This window comes from Salvelinus fontinalis, chromosome 2 (assembly GCF_029448725.1).
Source record: "Salvelinus fontinalis isolate EN_2023a chromosome 2, ASM2944872v1, whole genome shotgun sequence".
In the NCBI taxonomy this organism is placed as follows: domain Eukaryota; kingdom Metazoa; phylum Chordata; class Actinopteri; order Salmoniformes; family Salmonidae; genus Salvelinus; species Salvelinus fontinalis.
This window is the reverse complement of record NC_074666.1, coordinates 74,244,676-74,262,112: the sequence shown is the minus strand read 5'-3', so window position 1 is coordinate 74,262,112 and position 17,437 is coordinate 74,244,676. Positions and strand designations below refer to the sequence as shown.

Here is a 17,437-nt window from a genome sequence, read left to right as displayed (position 1 = left end):
TTTATTTGATTAAATGTAACTTATTGACTACGTTCACACAACATCACGCTTTACAATATCTTAAAGTTTACAAAGTAAGAAGCCTAAATAGTTATCTTGGTTGGGAATCCCAATATTAGGGTCCAAATCAGCCAGGAGGACATCACATTCCAGCGTTGTAGTCACAGTTTACCTTGGAGATGCCTGTGATGGGATAGTGTGCAATGAGAGGGAACAGCCTGTTGGTGGAGTCCAAAACTGCATCTCTGCTACATGTACAGTTCCTTCGGAAAGTATTCAGACCCCTTTGACTTTTTCCACATTTTGTTACGTTACAGCCTTATTCTAAAATGTATGAAATTGTTTTTTCCCCTCATCAATCTACACACAATACCCCAAAATGACAAAGCAAAAACAGATTATTAGAAATATTAGCTAATTTATAAAAAATTAAAATAAAAAATATTACATTTACATAAGTTGTCACGCCTGCTCACGCTCCTCCTGCCTACCATTTTGTTTAATATTTAAAAAAATAATACTTTTACCCCTTTTTCGTGGTATCCAATTGGTAGTTACAGTCTTGTCTCATCGCGGCAACTCCCATACGGGCTTGGGAGAGGCGAAGGTCGAGAAACATGACCCAACCAAGTCGAACTGCTTCTTGACACAATGCCCGCTTAACCCGGAAGCTAGTCACACCAATGTTTAGGAAGAAACACCGTACACCTGGCGACCGTGTCAGCGTGCATGCGCCCGGCCCTCCATGCTAGACCGCGATGGAACAAGGACATCCCTGCCGGCCAAGCCCTCCCCTAACCCGAACGCTGCTACAGAGCCTGGACTCGAACCAGGATCTCTAGTGCCACAGCTAGCAACTGTAATGCAGTGCCTTTGACCACTGTGTCACTCGGGAGGCCCAGGCTCCCCATCATTACCACACCTGTCACCATCATTATGCACATCAGCGTTCATTGGACTCCATTGCCTTGTTGATTGCCCCTCCTATCTGTTTGTTCCTCGGTTAGATCCCTGTGTCAGCATTGATGTCTTTATTTTTCCCCTGTCCAGACGCTGTTCCTGTTCTGTTTCATGTCTGTTGTTTATTAAATGTTCACCCCCTGTACTTGCTTCTCGTCTCCAGTGTTGATCCTCACAGAATGCTGACACCAATATGTGAAGCATCAGGGAGTTCTTGTTTTTGTTGGCAACGTCGGGTTCGGGTGCCGTCGCCGATGGAACCGGGGGTGCCTCAGCTAGCTTGTCGGGCTTCTACGCCTTAGCTGGCTGGAGAGGTTCACTGAGATATCAGCTGATGTAAGAAGGGCTATATAAATACATTTGATTTGATTTGTTTGTTCCTCGGTCAGATCCCCGTGTCAGCATTGATGTCGTTATTTTTCCCCTGTCCAGACGCTGTTCCTGTTCTGTCTCATGTCCGTTGTTTATTCGTCTCCAGCGTCAATCCTCATATAAGTATTCAGACCCTTTACTCAGTACTTTGTTGAAGCACCTTTGGCAGCGATTACAGCCTCGAGTCTTCTTGGTTATGACGCTACAAGCTTGGCACACCTGTATTTGGGGGATTTCTCCCATTCTTCTCCGCAGATCCTCTCAAGCTCTGTCAGGTTGGATGGGGAGTGTTGCTGCACAGTTATTTTCAGGTCTCTCCAGAGATGTTCAATCAGGTTCAAGTCCGGGCTCTGGCTGGGCCACTCACGGACATTGAAAGACTTGTCCCGAAGCCACTCGTGTTGTCTTGGCTGTGTGCTTAGGGTCGTTGTCCCGTTGGAAGGTGAACCTTTGCCCACAGTCTGAGGTCCTGAGCTCTCTAGAGTAGGTTTTCATCAAGGATCTCTGTACTTTGCTCTGTTCATCTTTGCCTCGATCCTGTCTAGTCTCCCAGTCCCTGCCGCTGAAAAACATCCTCACATCATAATGATGTCACCACCATGCTTCACCGTAGGGATGGTGCCAGGTTTCTTCCAGAGTTCAATCTTGGTTTGATCAGACCAAAGAATCTTGTTTCTCATGGTCTGAGAGGCTTTAGGTGCCTTTTGGCAAACTCCAAGCGGGCTGTCATGTTTCTTTACTGAGGAGTGGCTTCCGTCTGGCCACTCTACTATTAAGGCCTGATTGGTGGAGTGCTGCAGAGATGGTTCTCCTTCTGGAAGGTTCTCCCATCTCCACAGAGGAACTCTAGAGCTCTGTCAGAGTGACCAGCGGTTTCTTGGTCACCTCCCTGACCAAGGCCCTTCAACCGCTTTATCTTGGCCAGGTCGCAGTTGCAAATGAGAACTTGTTCTCAACTAGCCTACCTGGTTAAATAAAGGTGAAATAAAAAAAAATAAAAAAAAATAAAAAAACGATTGCTCAGTTTGGCCGAGGTGCCAGCTCTAGGAAGAGTCTTAGTGGTTCCAAACTTCTTCCATCTAAGAATGATGGAGGCCACTGTGTTCTTGGGGACCTCCAATGCTGCAGAAAATTTTTGGTACCCTTCCCCAGATCTGTGCCTCGACAAACTCCTGTCTCAGAGCTTTACGGACAATTCCTTCTACCTCATGGCTTGGTTTTTAGCTCTGACATGCACTTTCAACTGTGGGACCTTTATATAGAAAGGTGTGTGCCTGTCCAAATCATGTCCAATCAATTGAATTTACCACAAGTGGACTCCAATCAAGTTGTAGAAACATCTCAAGGATGATCAATGGAAACAGGATGCACTGAGCTCAATTTCGAGTCTCATAGGAAAGGGTCTGAACATTTATGTAAATAAGGTATTTCTATTTTATTTTTTTATTACATTTGCAAAAATGTCTAAACCTGTTTTCGCTTCGTCATTATGGGGTATTGTGTGTAGTTTGCTGAGGAACATATTTTATTCAATCAATTTTAGAATAAGGCTGTAATGTAACAAAATGTGGAAAAAGTCAAGGGTTCTGAATACTTTCCGAAGGCACTGTAGCTAAAGATATGGCACTGAGCTGCTACAAGCTATAACAAAATTATAGATTCTGATTATCATTATAATTTAAAAAGGATTCATAATGATCATACTAGTTCATAATCGAATAAACCACAAGAGGATTGACCAAACGTTTGTAGAAAGGGCCACACTTTTCATCCTTATATGTAATTAGGAACACGCAAATAGCATTTTGTATTAACATTTAAATACATTCTATGCAATGTTATTACTAATGATGATAGGCTTTAATTGTATTTGTTCTTTTTCACACAGGGTCTCTGATTATGTTCATCATATAAATGACACATTTTCTATAGAACTATCTAGCTGTATACCTATAACATTCTTGAAAAAAAATGCTTTTAAACCATAATCAAACGTATTGTATAAGACTTAAACTCAGAATTAAACCAAAAATGTACAATCAGTAGCCTGCCTACAACTTCTAACCTGAGGAAATGCAAGTCTATGACGTTGCGTGCGCGTTGCTCAGATTTGCTTCTCTCCTCCCCTAGCAAACGCTCATGTAAACTAGAATTGGAAAAATGGTGGCCAGCGTCAGAGTGCAGAAGCTCCTCCGACGATACAAACTAGCGATTGCCGCCGCGTTAACGATTCTTCTGATTCAAGGGCTAGTAGTATGGAGTCTGAGAAGTCTCGAAGAGGGCGAGGCGGAGGTAAGAAAGCCTAATTTGACTTTGTTTAGCTGGTTAAAATAAGATTTGGTCTCTGTAAAGCTGGTAGCGGTAGTTAGCAAGCTAGCGTACAGTACTATGCTAACGTTAACGTTAGCTAGCTGTTTTTAGTACTCTGTAGTTAACTAACGTTACAGTAAATATACTGTAGTTAACCAAAGCTAGTTATTAGTAAGCTTATTCCGCTTATTATAGCTAGAATTGCACATTTAAAACAATTCGCTAGATAAACCACACCAGACTAGTAAACCACTTCTTTGGCCAACCTGTCTCCATAATTCAGGTTAGACGTTTCCTGAGTGTAACGTTACTCATAAGAACTTGTGTATGAGGTCATTGTGTTGTAATCTGGCAACCAGCTAGCAAATATTTAAAAACAGGTCGCATTGTTTAGGCTCTCATTTCATTCTGTTGTGACTTGGCATGTCCTTGGATGAATGTTGATTGGTTCTGCGACTGTCACTTCAATTAGTATTGTGTGACTGTGTCGTGTAGTGATGAAGAGAACGGAAATACATGGCCAAGTTGATTATCGGGCTTGCCAACTGGGTTAATAGATTCGGTGAATATTCAAAGTAGGTGTCAAGACTAGCCAGTATAATGTACATTTATGACATGCAACGAGTTGGAGCGAGCATATGGAATGTGCGGTCGTGCTTCCCTCTGGCTCATCTTTACTTATCATCCTTGGACCAAGTTATCTGAGTTGGCTCATGGTCCATTGCATACCATAGTCATCTTAGTCATTTACTCTCATAGTTTGATTCACAATTTATTGGTCTTGATATAAGCATAGTAATTGACTTGTATTTTTTCCAAGTATAAAACTACACCTGAACTATTTCTAGGTAAACAGCACATTTAGCCAATTTGGTCTATATTTTCTAAAGCACATTAAAGTAGAGCGTCTGAACCGACCTGTAACATACTTATCCATGGGAATCTTGGCTCTCCAATCTCACATGCACGCCTGGAACCTCTCATTTCTTCTTCAAATAAAGTCATTGTGAGCTGCCAACAGATTTAGCCCCAGAGGCTTGCATTTAGTTATCATTTGAGGTATTGATACAGATTCCGCTTCAGGAATGTGTGCTGAAAGAGTCTGAAAAAGTCCCGATCTGCCTTTCATGATGTGACTTGTGTTGCGTGTGTGCGTTACCCTCCAGACTGATCAAATCAAATAACCGGGTGGTAACCGGCTAGTGATTGGTATTTAACAGTCTGATGGCCTTGAGAGAAGCTGTTTTTCAGTCTCTCTGTCCCAGCTTTGATGCATCTGTACTGACCTCGCGCTGGATGGTAGCGTGGTGAACAGCCCGTGGCTCTGGTGGTCACATAGAGCTGTCTCACTGAGCTGTGCATACCTGGAGGGAGAGGAAGCATCTAAGGAGGGCCCAAGAAGAGGTACTCTGCATAGGGTGGGTAGGTTTGCTCTGGGACTCTTTGGACTCTGTGTCTGGACTCTGTGTTTCACTGGTGATGGTTTAAATCTATGTTATTTCATGGAGCAAACCCACTATTAGCCATTCTCTGCTTATTGTGTTTCTATGTTACGTCCTTTCTCAAAAATCAAGAAGATGTTATTACTTGGACCAGTAGGAACATTACATAATCTGTCTGAATCAGTAACAGCCCAGATGCAATGAATGCATTTCCCTTTGGATGGACACAGTGTAAACAGGAAATGTGACATGACATGAGATCCCTCTGAGAGCAGGATGTTCCCATTGTGACCTCTAGTAGATTGCTTTAAATCATGTTACTCTCCATGTTCATTCCATGAGGATGCATCCAGCACTTGCTATCACTTCAGTCCTGAGTCAGCCAGCCTAAACAAAGGCACATGTATACGCCCTCACCGCCCAATGGTGGAACATAATTTTGAACCTTATACCTACTGCTGAAATACTTTTTTGTTAGGTAAATCATGTGATAAATGAGGTAATTGGGAGGCTGGTAGAGGCATTTTTACAGTTCCCATGTGGCTCAGTTGGTAGAGCATGGCGCTTGAAACGTGTTTCCCAAGGGGGAACAGTATGAAAAATGTATGCACTCACTACTGTAAGTACCCCTGGATAAGAGTGTTTGCTAAATGACTGAAATGGGAAAACAATTATTTAACACAATAGCAGCGGCACTCCCTTTTTTGAGTGAGTGGGTATAGAGTTGGGGCCTATGTAGGGCTGAATGATTGGACTGAATCCCTCTCTGCTCAGTGGCCTCGATATAACTCACATCTGCTCTAATCAGAAGCTGGCTGCTTGCTGTGCATGTGTGAACACAACCACATGCATCCTATTATAGCCCCCACAGAAAAGGACTTGAGAAGAAGTGAAGAAAACCGCACACAGTTCAGTCGTCCCCAGTCAGTGGCTTCATAAAGAGCTGCTGGGGCGTGCTGGTCCGCTCTCCTCACATGGTGGTGATGGCAGTGATATGGCTTCAACTAATTAGAACGAAGAAAAGAAAAACCCGCCTTTGGGTTGAAGCATTTCTGACGTGAGGGCGTTAATTAAAAAGTGTGAAAAATAGGGAATTTAATTGAAATCGCTGTGTGTTTTTTTTTCAATATGATAACATAACATTGCCCAGATAAGTCCACTTACAATTTGGTAGCAGTTTTGAACCAGTGAACCACCAGTAGAGTAACAGTCTTTTAAAATATGGACTTCTCTCAACTCAACTATTTTTTGGGGCCCTATGTGATGCTTTTCAATAGACTCCATGACACAAAACACATTCAATGGGGCTGGGCTGTAATATCATTGTCGACAAATGCTTTTTTAAACTGGAACACCATTTGTGGTCCACTGAGTGATCAGTAGCTGTGTTGTTTGGATTGGCTGCTGACTGGCACTGGTCTGGCTGACTGGCACTGGTCTAGCTCCCTGTGCTGTCTGTCCCAGGCCATAGCTTCTGTTCCCACAGTCTGCTCTGGTCTGTCTCTGTGCCAGTGGCGTGTGGCGAGGGCCCACTCCCTGTTTTTCTATCCATTCTCCGGGTGCATATTTTGGGGCCTTTCTGTGCAATTCCAATAAGCTGTGATATTTTCCTGTCAGAAGTGAAAATAGCTGGGGGTTTGATTCTTTCGACGCATCCATACACGGAACCCAAACCGGAACCCAAACCCGTGCGCCATCGTGATTAAATACATTTTGTCCCCCTACACCAAACGCGATCACGACACGCAGGTTAAAATATCAAAACAAGCCAATGACATTAATTTGGGGACAGGTTGAAAAGCATTAAACATGTATGGCTAGTTAGCTTGCACTTGCTAGCTAATTTGTCCTATTTAGCTAGCTTGCTGTTGCTAGCTAAATTGTCCTGGGATATAAACATTGAGTTGTTATTTTATATGAACTGCACAAGGTCCTCTACTCCGACAAATTAATCCACACATAAAACTGCCAACCGAATCGTTTTTAGTCATCTCTCCTCCTTCCAAGCTTTTTCATCGTTGAACTTATATGGTGATCGCATCTACACTTTCATAGTATTACCACGACTACCGGCAAAACAGTTCGTCTTTCAATCACCCACGTGGGTATAACCAACGAGATGGCACGTGGGTACCTGCTTCTATAAACCAATGAGGAGATGGGAGAGGCAAGACTTTCAGCGCGATCTGCATCAGAAATAGGAATGACTTCTTTTTTAGCCCTTGGCATCGCAGACGCTCGTTGGCGCGCGCAATAATTGAATAACATGGATTTCAAAATGTATTTTGCGGCGCACGCAATGAGTCCGGTCTGGTCAGCATGTTACAGCAAGAAGAGTCATGATGTTTTTTTTGTGTTGTGAGTTGCTCCGAATTAATGTGTCCCTGCCCACCCCCCAAAACACACACACATATATCCCCACATACATACATCCCCTCCTTCCTAGGTAGCCCTGGTCCTAGTGATGGTGCAGGGCCATTGCTGTGCACTGTACAGTCGAAGCGGCAGGCGCTCAGGGCTGGGTCCCGAAGTGGGCAGCGCTGAGTGCTCCTGGGACTGCAGGGGTGGCTGCTGATAAGGCCACTTGGCCCCTGGCCGACAGTGATCTTATTGGGCAGCTCAGAGCGTGGCAACCCTCCAGCTCCCCCTGCCTGCCTGCCTGTCGTTGCCCATTTACAAGCCTCACTAATTACACATGAGAGAACTTCTCTGTCTGTCACACACACACATACACACACTCCCCTTAGTGGTCTGATAAGGACTCTTATTGTAGATGTCAGCATATGTCCAATTTCATGTGGTGTGACTGAATGTGTACGGTCCATGCATGCACTGTGTGCTCTGTACTGTGCCCAGGGTCTGTCTGACAGGTTTATTGAGGTCACTGCGGTGAATCACTGCCTTCATTACCCATCTGTATGTTGTGCCTTTTCTGAACTCTGTCTTTCCCTGATTACTTCAACAAAAGGCAGAGACTAAAAATAACCCAGAGCAGAAACAACACACACTGTAAACACATCTCGCCTCTGGTGCTCCTGCTCTGATGTCGACTTGTTGTTTTGTTCGTTCTTAGAGGGTGAATCATCTCCTCACTTCACAAACACTATTGCTAATAATTTGATTGGTCCCAGTATGTTGTGTAGTGTATCGACAGGAAAGAAGGAGAATGAGAAACTTCTCTGTGATAACCCCCCCCCCCCCCCCCCCCCCAGAGGAAAACGCGGCGGTCTAAGCTACCTGACCACAACAGCCAGGACCCCAAAAGGGAGGCGGTGGCCTGGGAGAGACAAAACGCCTTGTCTGGGAGGAGCGGGGCCCAATGGAACAGCAGGCTGGAGAGGACGGGGGCCACGGCCGCCAGCGCCCTCCGGAGGGGCACCAAGCGCCGGGGGAAGCACACCATCAGGGTGAAGGTGCCCCTGGGCCAGGGGTTAGCAGTTGATGGCGTTCCCCCCCATGACCCCTCCAGCAGCCGTAACTTCACTGATTCCCGGGGCGGAGGGGAGGGGGCGGCCAGACTACCCCCTCCAGCCATGCCAGGGGAACCGGGCAGCGTGGAGGGGGCGCCCCAAGCCCCCAGCAGCGACTTTCTGCCCAAGTGTGACATCATGGGCAAGGACGCCCTGTCGGCCCTGCACCGCACCGGCTCGCGGCAGTGCCGGCAGGAGATCGCCAACATTGTGTGCCAGCATCAGGCCGGCCAGCTCATGCCAAGGGCACTGCCTCAGTTCTGCCCGCTGCACGGTGAGACACGCCCCTACCTAGCCATCATTCCTCTAGAGATCAGAGACTAACAGCACATCCAGACAGACTACATTTTTATTTGTGTCTGGAAGTGCCTCCACAAGACTAAATTTGTGCATGAATATTACATTAGCAGTTCCATTTCTTGTTTTAATGTAAATAGATGTTCTCAATCCCCCCCCCCCCCCCCCCCCCCACAGATAGCAAATTTTCAGGGGTTTGAGGACTATATGTTTTCCATTATTGGACAGTTAATCTTTCCCATGTGTATCATCCAAAGAATCTGTATTCAGAGACTCATTCCCATGATTCTCTCTCTCATCCTGTGTTGTGGCTGTGTCCAGGCTATATCACAACCGGCCATGATAGGGTGTCACATAGGGCGGCGCACAATTGGACCTGCGTTGTCCGGGTTTGGCCGGTGTAGGCCGTCATTGTAAATAAGAATTTGTTCTTAACTGACTTGCCTAGTTAAATAAAGGTTACATTTAAAAAAATGGTGTCCTCCTCCTAGGTTTTTCCAGCCCGGTCCAGACAGCTGATGAGCTGGACAATAACCTGTCCAAGGTGGAGAACCCGGTTAGGGTGGCCTTCGTCCTGGTGGTCCACGGCCGGGCCATCAGGCAGCTGAAACGCCTCATCAAAGCCATATACCACCGAGACCACTTCTACTACATCCACGTGGACAAGGTAACTACTGGCAGACATACACACTACTGTGATGGCTTCAAGAAGGATTTCATCTTGAATAACAACATCCAATAAAAAACGTGCACAAAAAAGCATTACTTAGTTTGAACTTCCCTAGATGCACCATATAGTCTCTTATGGCTGGAAATTGTATTTTGTCATTGGGATGATCTGGTTTGGCTGGCTCAGTTGAGGGTTGAATTCAAGCAACTATCACACAAAGGAGATACAGAGGGGGTAAGATTAAGCTTATGCTTTATCGTACTCCGCACGTTCCTTGTTAGCTTATGAGGACGCCATGATATGTGGAATTGCTTCTCTGGTTCTCATATGCTGGCAGGAACTCTAACCTGGAGGGTGTCGCTGACTTATGCATGCTTGATAAGGTCACTGTTTTTCGTGTGTAGTAGAGTCTAAAATAACCCTCAAGTAAGGAAGTGTTTGGAGGATTAGACAGGATAGAGGGGTTTGTCTGGTTACTGTGGGAGCTTTAAGAGGTGGCTGTCTACACAGCTGCAGAGCCATAGAGCTCAGAGCAACAGTTTAAGACTGCAGAAGGGAAGGGAAAGCACTGATAAATGAGGAGTCAATGGGCTCCCACTGTCGAGACTACACTAGACGCTAAAGGCCCACCACCTTATCGCTCCTCTCACTGGGACGAGTAGGCAGGCGCCTTGAGGGATGGGACAGGATGGAAAGCAGGTCAGGCTGTTCTGGAGTCCTTCCACCAGGCAGCCCTCCTCTCGCTCTCTGTCTCTCTGTCTCTGTACCAGCAGAGCAGGCCACTCTCTCCCTGTGTTAGCCTGGAGCTGGGCCCTGTCACAATACTTTCTACTTGCTCCTCTTCTCAATGCAAGAATCTGATCTCTCGGGCCTGTTGTCACCAACCCTGCTGCAGTCCTCACCCGTCCATCGTTCCCTCTGAATGCTTAATCCTCTTCTTTACGGTTTGGAAGTAGCCTCTTAGCTGAGTTCTTCTTATTCTTTCTTCATGTCCTGCTGCCAGAAGAACCTACAGCTATTTCATACCAGGAGATTTCTATGCACGTGCATTTTTTTGATTTAATGAGTATGTTTACATGCACACTAATATTTCAATATGAAACTGATTATGTCAGTAGGCAGATTGTTACCTTAAGGTGTTTACATGTCCTAATAATTTGAAAGATTGATCAGAAAACCTGGTGTTTTAATCGGTGTATGCTTACTTTGATTTTGACCTTATGCCGATAAGTAAGGTGTTTACGTGACTAATGCATAATCTGCCAACTGCCATAATCAGTTTAATATCAGATTATTACTGTGCATGTAAACGTTCTGTCTCCTAACCCCCCCCAGCGTTCCAACTACCTGCATCGGGAGGTGCAGCAGATCGCCCAGCAGTACCCCAATGTGCGTGCCACGCCCTGGCGCATGGTGACCATCTGGGGCGGTGCCAGCCTGCTGAAGGCCTACCTGCGCAGCATGCAGGACCTGCTCTCCATGCTGGACTGGAATTGGGACTTCTTCATCAACCTCAGTGCCACTGACTTCCCCACCAGGTCAGTGACCACAACACCACTGTCATATGATGGGCTTTGAAACTATTGTTTAATGTTTATGATGGTTAATTGACATATGTGTGATGAAGACTGTATTCCTCCTACCACACAACTCAGTCTGTTTAGAAGAAACATGCTCTGGATTTGTAGTTTTTCATCTGTGCTGGAGCTTTTTGGTTTCACTTCACTCTGCGATTTTTGATAAAATTATTCTGTTGACCTGCAGTGACTTTGACTCCTATAGCTACAAGATAAAGGAGAGACACGGATCCTTCTAGGTGAAAGCCCATGCTGTCATGGACTGTTTTGGTCACTGATGCACAGAGACAGACTGCTAAATTGCCTCTTTCTTGTCAATCAGTTCTGGGGTGGATTTCTGAGGTCCTTCTGAGCTGCTTCCAGAGCAGTGGCCAATCCTCCTGAACCATCCCAGGGTTTAAAAGGGGGAATAAATGCACACGGAGGAGCCGCCGCTGCCTCCCAAATCCTGCCGTCAGTGGCTAATTCCACCCATGGAAAGTCATCGTCCCCCCTTCTCTGCTCCTCGCGCCACGCTCCAGTCAGCGTTTTATTCCCAACCTAATCCTCTCTTCTTTCATTCACTCCTTTCTTTCTGTCTTCTCCACGGCCTATCGCCTTCCGGCAGGACCAACGATGAACTGGTGGCTTTTCTGTCACAGCACAGAGACCAGAACTTCCTCAAGTCACATGGGCGGGAGAACGCGAGGTAGGGAGCTTAGTTAGGAAACCTCTGACTCACAGCCTCGTCAGTCTGTTTGACACACTTGGCTCTCACTGTTAGTGTCTGACACGGCTCACATTGGATGAGATTTTCCTCCACTGCTCTTCTCATCGAGCTTAGCTTCACTCAGTATGATGTAATGGTTAAGCTTTCATATTGGAGGACAGGACTAAGATGTTTGAAGGGAAAATGAAAGGAATGATGATTATGATGTAAAGCTTCTGTTTGATGTTTTTTCCCCATATAGTCAAGGACAGCTCTCTGACAAACTATTTAAGATCAGTTATTATTGCTGAAGTTAGGAAACAAGGCAACAGGTTGGCAATGAACTTGCTTTGTAAAGTAGTGGTTAGATAAATGAATAACTCTTAATCACTGTTCTTCCATATGCTGTGTTAATTTTGGCAGCTATTTTAGATTTAGTCTTTTGACTAAAATAGCTTTAACTATTACTAAAATTACCAATTTGAGTAATTTCATCCTTCCTAGTTTTAGCTATCAGTTTAAAACTCTAGACTGAAGTGGCCGTCTGGTAGCTGTGTGTGTGGGAGAGCCAGGCTGATCAGCTCAATCAGAATACATTATATTATGCAAAGGCATGCATATTTATGATTGGACAAAACAGATACGGAAGAATAGGTTGTTGATGAATATCTTCTGTCATAGTTGTTGTTGTTGAAACAAACACTGCCTATGACCTCCAGGTTCATAAAGAAACAGGGTCTGGACCGGCTGTTCCATGAGTGTGACAACCACATGTGGCGGCTGGGTGAGCGGACCATCCCAGAGGGCCTGGAGGTGTCTGGGGGCTCTGACTGGTTCTCCCTCACCAGGCGCTTCGTAGAGTATGTCATCAACTCTCAGGATGAGCTGGTGGCGGGCCTGAAACAGTTCTACACCTACGCCCTGCTCCCCGCTGAGGTAATGGACAGGGAAAATGACAATGGTGAAGATGACAATGTGACTGCTTAAGTCACAGCCTCTCTGGGCAGTAGAGGTGCTAGACTGAAGAGGGGGTCACAGAGTTTAGCTGCCAGTTAAAGTGGGTTGGTTGAGGTCATATCTTAATATTGAATGTTTTACACGAGTCAAAAGTATTGATTTTATGTTTTGAAACATGTCTGGATTGTCTTCATTGTTCAGGATTCTCTGTGGAGATGGTGAAATGTTGCAATTCTATTTCCAGTAATGTCACATCCCGGTGTTTGAAATATTAATATAATCCCTCTTTGTTCCAGTCCTTCTTCCACACAGTGCTGGGGAACAGTCACATGTGTGACTCTCTGGTGGACAACAACCTGCGTGTTACCAACTGGAACAGGAAGCTGGGTTGTAAGTGCCAGTACAAACACATAGTGGACTGGTGCGGCTGCTCTCCCAATGACTTCAAACCACAGGACCTCGTCAGGATACAGGTCAGCCAGCCAGCAGAGGGCACTGTTGTACCTATCATGAGAGTTCAAATTGAGTGTCCTTATCTGCTGCACTCCTCCTCAGCCAACAAGTGTAGTATTTAACCTTGATTCTCATGTGTTTATTCCCCCACAGCAACTGACCCGGCCCACGTTCTTTGCCCGAAAGTTTGAGTCCACGGTGAACCAAGAGGCTATGGACATCCTGGACACCCACCTGTATGGACACTACGCCCCAGGGACAGTGGCCATCAAGGCCTACTGGGAGAGCCTGTTTGAGCGGGCGGACGGTGTGGGCTCCCTCAGTGACGTGGCCCTCACGGCCTACTCTTCCTTCTTCCGCCTGGGCCTCAGGAGCCTGGATAGCAGCCAGACCAGCCTGGAGACCTGCAGGTGAGGCCCTGCCCTGAATACTACAATTCTTCCAAATGATAGATTCAGAGTGGAAGATTTTACTATTACTTGGACTAGTTGAGACTCAATAGATTGATTTCTTCAAAAGAAGGACAACTTAAGTCTGGGTTTAATTATTGATGTACACACTAAAAAGATATCTCAATTCATTTGACTATCACATATTGTCTATTCAAATATCTCTTCCTCCTTTTGTGCAGATATGAGCCAATAGGCTACCCGGTGTCGGTGCATCTGTATTTCTACGACGAGCGTTTCCAGGGCTACTTGGTCCGTCAGGAGGTGCAGAAGGTGGGGTCAAGGGTCAGGGAAACGGTGGAGGTGTGGGCCGTGCCTCAGGCCACCATGCAGCTGGAGAACAACCTCAGGGAGTTTGAGAGGCTCAAGAACCTGGAGGTGGGTGGGAGCTGAGATACATATGTCTATCTGTATTGCTATGGGTATTGTGTGCAGTCAAGGCTGTTGCAGTTTAGATAGTGGTGTATGACAAGGGCTGAGACTACGGGTGAACAAGTTTGTGGACCTAGTTTGATGACGAAATACCAGTACATACTGTAGACTAGATGTTGGATACAACTGAGCAAGTTAGAATACCAATAGTACAACAAGGATGCAAGACTGCCCTACCACATTGATGTGAAATGTCTGTGCTTATGTTTCCCCCTCAGGTGGGCACAGAGTGGGACCCCAAGGAGAGAATCTTCCGGAACTTCGGCGGTGTGATCGGGCCGCTGGACGAGCCGGTGGCGGTACAGAAGTGGGTTCGGGGGCCCAACCTCACTGCCACCATTGTGTGGATCGACCCCGCCCAGACGGTGGCGGCGTCTTATGACATCAGTGTGGATGTGGACGCAGAGTACACGCAGTACAAGCCCCCGCTGCAGCGGCCGCTCCGCCCCGGGGCCTGGACAGTCAAGGTGCTGAGGCTGTGGGAGTGCGTGGCCGAGGCTCGCTTCCTCGTCATGCCCCTGGCCTTCAAAGGACGAGAGCCACTACGCCAAGGTGAGCCTGGTGGTTTGAGGGTCTGGTAGTTCATTACTTTTTACCAGGAAGTGAAGTGGTTCCAAGGGGAGTGTAGTTCAGGGTAGTTTGCCCCTTTGGTGTTCTGTTTGATTCAGTGCAGTCATTCAGACTCCGTATTCAAGTCACTGGAAGACTCTCAGTATGTATTTATGTATCAGATGAGGATGTTGTGAACTGATCCCTAACAGTCCTCTCCTTCCCTTTCCTCCTCTCTCTGCCACCCTGCCTGATCCAGAGGAGGACAGCTGGCTGCACGCGGGGCCACCAGGCAACCTGTACCTGGAGCAGGGCTTCCAGCAGCTGAGATCTGTTCTGAAGCTGCCCCCACAGGAGCCCGCCCTGCAGGAGGCCCAGCAGAGGGCCCAGCTAGTGGGCAAGCCCCTGGAAGCCTGGGTGGACCGCACCGTGGGGGCCTTCTGGGTGACCGGGGACCTGTGCTCCACCCTGCCCTCCCCGGGCCCCTGCCCTTCCCTGGGCCCCTGCACCAAGTCCACCTGGAGCTCCCTCGCTCCAGACCCTAAGTCAGAACTTGGCCCTGTCAAAGGTGACGGCCGGATCAGGTAGCCCCCCGGACAGGAGGCATGCTGGACTACAGTAGAGGGAGAGGGGATTATATGTGAGCCCTGAGAAAAGAGAGAGAAGGATGTGTGAGCCCTGAGAAGAGAGAGAAGGATGTGTGAGCCCTGAGAAGAGAGAGAAGGATGTGTGAGCTCTGAGGGGAGAGTGGGGTCTGGTCTCTAAGGCTAAATCATAAGGCACATAAATAGACACGGCTTCTCCCTACATACGCTGAGGAGTGGCTATGCTCCCAGTTTAGAGGCTACATGCTCTTTTCAGACGAGATACGTGCTGGACATTTGCACACGAAGACTGCAAGACAAAGTTTTTTTTGTGTTCAAACGTCATTGCTCGTTACATGGACAATTTCTGTTATGTTATCTGTCTGCATATAAGTCTTCATTCAGGGTCTGTCTGGGTAGAACTTTGGAAAGAGGAGAACCCCACCCGCATATGTTTGAACTCTGTTCAATGCACAGTTTTCTTCTGCTTTAAGGAATTTAAAGCAGTGGCCAACATTTTGACAGTGGCTAAATGCTGTGTTATATTGTTGTCAGAGGGCAGTGGGTCCTCTGGACTAGTATCTTCATGCTTATTTTCAAGCATTATTATCAGAACAGCAGCAGCAGCAGATGGAGGAAGTGCACTTTACTGTAAGACTAAGGTTACACAGGACAGCGTCGATCAGTAGTTGGAGAATGACGAGGAGGAGGATTAGGAGCTTAAAAGGTCAAGGTGGAGGTCGTCACAATGGTGACATGGCATCGTCTTCACTTACATGTATTTTGTATAAAAGTGCTGCTAGAACGTTGCGGCGTCACTATCATATCACATATCTGACCCAGCTGGCTCACCTGGAGGAGGAAGAATAATCATGTTCTGAGTTACCAGCTGGGAGAGAGTCCTCTTCTCTCATGAGTTCTGTTTACTGTGACATATCATGTTTTTAAATGTTTGTTTTGTTTGTTTCGTGAACATTGAGATGTGAAATGTCTTTGTTGTCCACGATCACTGCAAAGCAATGCCACCAGGGGTTTTGTGTGTCAGAGGAAGTGCCTAACTGATGTGGGTAATATTCTAGGCTACAGTGGCCTGGCTCTCCAGTGTGGCATCATATTCACAGTGGACTACATCGCTTCAATGGGTCTATTCACAGTTATGCTATATAGGCCTAGCCATATATTTAGAGTTAGGCAAACTTTTAGAATATTGAATATTGTTCTAATACTAGACAGTCATGCAAATACATCATAATGCAGAAACCTCGTTGGCCCAACTCTCTAAATACACGGCTCTGGGCTAGCTTCCTCTTCTGTATCAGTGTATATGCAGTGCAGTACTGTCCATGTGGTCTATGCTCTGTATGCCAACAAAACTCTTCTGTCATCTATCTACCACTTTAATGTTACTAGTTGTCCATAAGCATTTCTACAACAATGAAACTCCCGTCCAAGAGGGGTCAACATGACTATTTCACGGTCTGGTTACGAAATCGAAGCTGCCTTTACTTTGTTAATATGAACTGTTTATAATAGGAGAATAGCTTCAAGACTTGCACTTATTTCCTTTTTAGACAATTCTGAAACCCTTCCCTATACCTTTGTTTTTAATTGTAATGTTTTAATACTAAACTGGCTGAAACTCCTACTTTTCTTGTTTTTTTTTCAGTCTCTGCCACTGAGTTTACAAGTGACCTTGTTTCCCTTGCACACTTGCTTCAGTGAAGCTTCCATTTAACAGAAAGAATAGCAGAGCACCGTTTAGTGTAAATGGAATAGGTTATTCATATTTTAGTCTTTGAGAAATATATATTTGTCCATCCATTCAATATCAACCCCTCTGTCAAACTATTGAAAACCACTTCTTGTATTATTTTATTTGGACACACACTTCATTCAATGTCACTTCTGTCCATGCTGTATCACCCACAGCCCACTCATCACTCACTCTGATAATGATGACATAATGGCACTGGCTCCCTGACTGAGGCATGACAGTGCTGGACTGGAGAGGGGAGTGCTGGCCAATCACAGAACGCCTCTGGTAAAACATGGCAACAGGTTGACTGGTGGCACAATAAAAAATTTAAAAATGAATAAAAAATATATAATCTTGTTCAGTCTTGCTTTTTTGGCGTATTTCGTTTTTGACTAGTTGATTGAATTCAAATAGCTGAATGGAATGTATTCTGTTAGTGAGTAATATCAGTGCTTTATGGGATTATTTTAG

General features: G+C 46.0%; 1 protein-coding gene across 1 annotated transcript; it reads left to right on the top strand.

Moving 5' to 3' along the window:
- The first annotated feature begins 3,464 nt into the window (after positions 1-3,464).
- On the top strand, positions 3,465-17,323 carry LOC129825520 (xylosyltransferase 2-like). Its single transcript, XM_055885679.1, has 11 exons — positions 3,465-3,624; positions 8,297-8,828; positions 9,343-9,518; positions 10,857-11,059; positions 11,706-11,786; positions 12,506-12,722; positions 13,040-13,216; positions 13,350-13,606; positions 13,828-14,023; positions 14,296-14,629; positions 14,886-17,323. The coding sequence occupies exons 1-11, from the start codon at positions 3,493-3,495 to the stop codon at positions 15,212-15,214; spliced, it is 2,634 nt and encodes an 877-aa protein (XP_055741654.1). The 5' UTR covers positions 3,465-3,492; the 3' UTR covers positions 15,215-17,323.
- Positions 17,324-17,437: the final 114 nt, after the last annotated feature.